General features: G+C 38.0%; 1 protein-coding gene across 1 annotated transcript in view; it reads right to left on the bottom strand.

Annotated features, from left to right (window-relative positions):
• Positions 1 to 2,340, bottom strand: part of LOC107738584 (ephrin type-A receptor 3-like) — a 151,014-nt gene that overhangs the window by 17,702 nt on the left and 130,972 nt on the right. The window contains exon 14 of the mRNA XM_016550351.1: positions 901 to 1,050. Within this exon, the coding sequence (XP_016405837.1) occupies positions 901 to 1,050 (150 nt within the window). The remainder of the gene's footprint in view (positions 1 to 900; positions 1,051 to 2,340) is intronic.

The following is a 2,340-nucleotide window of genomic DNA, read 5'->3' as shown; positions in this document are numbered from 1 at the left end:
CGGACGCAAGCTTCAGATGAAGAAGTGAATGATGTGTGCTCCCGGCGCTTATTTATACTATAGTCGCACCGGTAGTGACGTCATGGCTGTCGCCGGCCAACGAGTTGGTGTTTTTTCAATGTATGCTTCAGACACGGGTCACGACGAGGCGTTCCCCATAGCGACCCCTAGAGGATGCAGTGTCTCGTTCCCTACTCAGGGAACCATGGTTACATAAGTAACCTGAGACGTTTTACTACAAATACCATGGTTAAGCTATACTTTGTGTAACAAACCCATGGTTAATTTGTAGTTACCATGGTTTAACTATAGTAACCTTGTTTTATTTTTTTTATTTGTAGTAAATCATGGTTAACTGAAAAATGTGAGATGATTTTTTTTAAAAGTTGAACTTGTAACTTTTTAGAATTCTGCAATTTTAGAATGCTGTGTAATGAGTGAGAAACTGCAAAAGATGCGAGACACAAGTGCAATGGTTAAACACATCCGCCTAGCACATTTACATAGAAAAACAATACAAAAGTAGTGCAGTAGAATGGAAAAACAGGATCTGTGTGAATGGCCCCTTAAAGGGTTAGTTCACACAAAAATGAAAATTAGCCCATAAATTACTCACCCTTAAGTCATAAGGAGTGCCATGAAACAGCTTGAAAGATCAAAGACAATTTTTTATGGATTCGGCTGAAAGAAGAAAGTCATATACACCTAGGATGACTTGAGGGTGAGTAATTTATGGGCTAATTTTCATTTTTGGTTGAACTAACCCTTTAAGATGTAATTTGTTCTGTGGAATACAAAAGGCACATTTTAAAAGACTCTTAAAATCAAATCGAACATATGTCACACTGATCTATTTTGGCTGGAAAGACATTGGTTTATTCTGATAGCCGCTCTACTCACATCCTGATTGGACATCTCCCAATAAGGTCTTTCTCCGTAAGACATGACCTCCCATAGGACAATCCCGTAGCTCCATACGTCACTGGCCGAGGTGAACTTGCGATAGGCGATGGCCTCTGGCGCGGTCCATCGGATTGGAATCTTGCCACCCTGTAAACACACAAAATCCATCTGTCAAGGTAACATTTTGCCATCTGTGACAGTATCCAAACACATATTTCTACTATTAGTTAAATAACAAACATGTACTCTAATGTTCACATGCCAAATCATGTAATCTGTATGCATTGGCATTTAAAACAGGCCATATGTAAGGTGTCAGAGCGGGTGAAGGGGGGATTTCTGATAGGGCCATGCATCTAATGAATGAGATTCAAAGTTTGAAACAAGCTCTGAGATGCCATTAGGATTTGTTTGTGTTAGTGGAAATGACTGTACAGCACCAGTGTTGATGTGATTTAGACACAACCTTCAGCTGCACCACCAGTGCAAGGGACCCTAGCTCTATGTCTTCATACAGCATTATGAGCAAATTATGGTTAGATTTGCCAATCTAGTGTGGTCTTCACACTGCAAAGAAAATACAGCATGTGAAGTAAGTACGGTTCAGTTTCCGTTTACAATATTTGATGAACTCTACACTTTATAAGAAAAAAGGTTCTTTGGTTCAATGAAGAGCCTTTAATATCCACAGAATCTTTCCAATCCACAAAAGTCTATTTACAGTAGAAAAAAAGTATTTTAGATTTTTTAAATGTTCTTCATATTAAAAAAAAAAAAAAAAAAAAGGTTCCTTTAAGAAAGTCTTAAGTATTTGGGGGAATCAAAAATGGTTCTTCTATGCAATAACCCTACACTACATTTTGGAGAGTATGTATGTGCATTAATCAGTGTTTATATGTGAATATTAAGCACCTAAATTAAATGTGTTCATCATATAAAGTGATATATCACTTCAGAAGACATGGATTAAACCACTTGATTCATATAGATTACTTTCATGAAGTCTTTACAAACTTTTTGAAGCTTAAAAGTTCTGGTTACATAAACTTTCAATGGAGGGACAGAAATTTCTCAGGTTTTATTAAACCACATGGAACAACATGCAGGCAAGTAACAGGTGACAGAGTTTACATTTTTGGTTGAACTATCCCTCAAAGGCACAAAAAAACAACTGAAAGAGTCTTTTGGCTCTTTTAACTAAAAGGCAGGACTTCCTAAAACCACAGATTTTTAATTCATTTTTTCTACAAGTGGTCCGGTTCCTCCACCTATTCTATCTTTACTCTTGGTTTGTGGTACGCCACCACCTTCATCGATCCTGTCCTCATCTCTGAAAGCTGGCTGGGCTTGTTTCATATACTTAGGTCCTCTCTCTCTCTCTGAGGATAAGCGTTGTATTTACTCAGCTCGGCTGCTGGGGTAACTCTACACTCAACC

This window comes from Sinocyclocheilus rhinocerous, unplaced genomic scaffold (assembly GCF_001515625.1).
Source record: "Sinocyclocheilus rhinocerous isolate Xijiao unplaced genomic scaffold, SAMN03320098_v1.1 scaffold581, whole genome shotgun sequence".
Classification (NCBI taxonomy): domain Eukaryota; kingdom Metazoa; phylum Chordata; class Actinopteri; order Cypriniformes; family Cyprinidae; genus Sinocyclocheilus; species Sinocyclocheilus rhinocerous.
The sequence above is the reverse complement of the archived record's forward strand: the minus strand, read 5'-3'. Positions and strand labels throughout refer to the sequence as shown.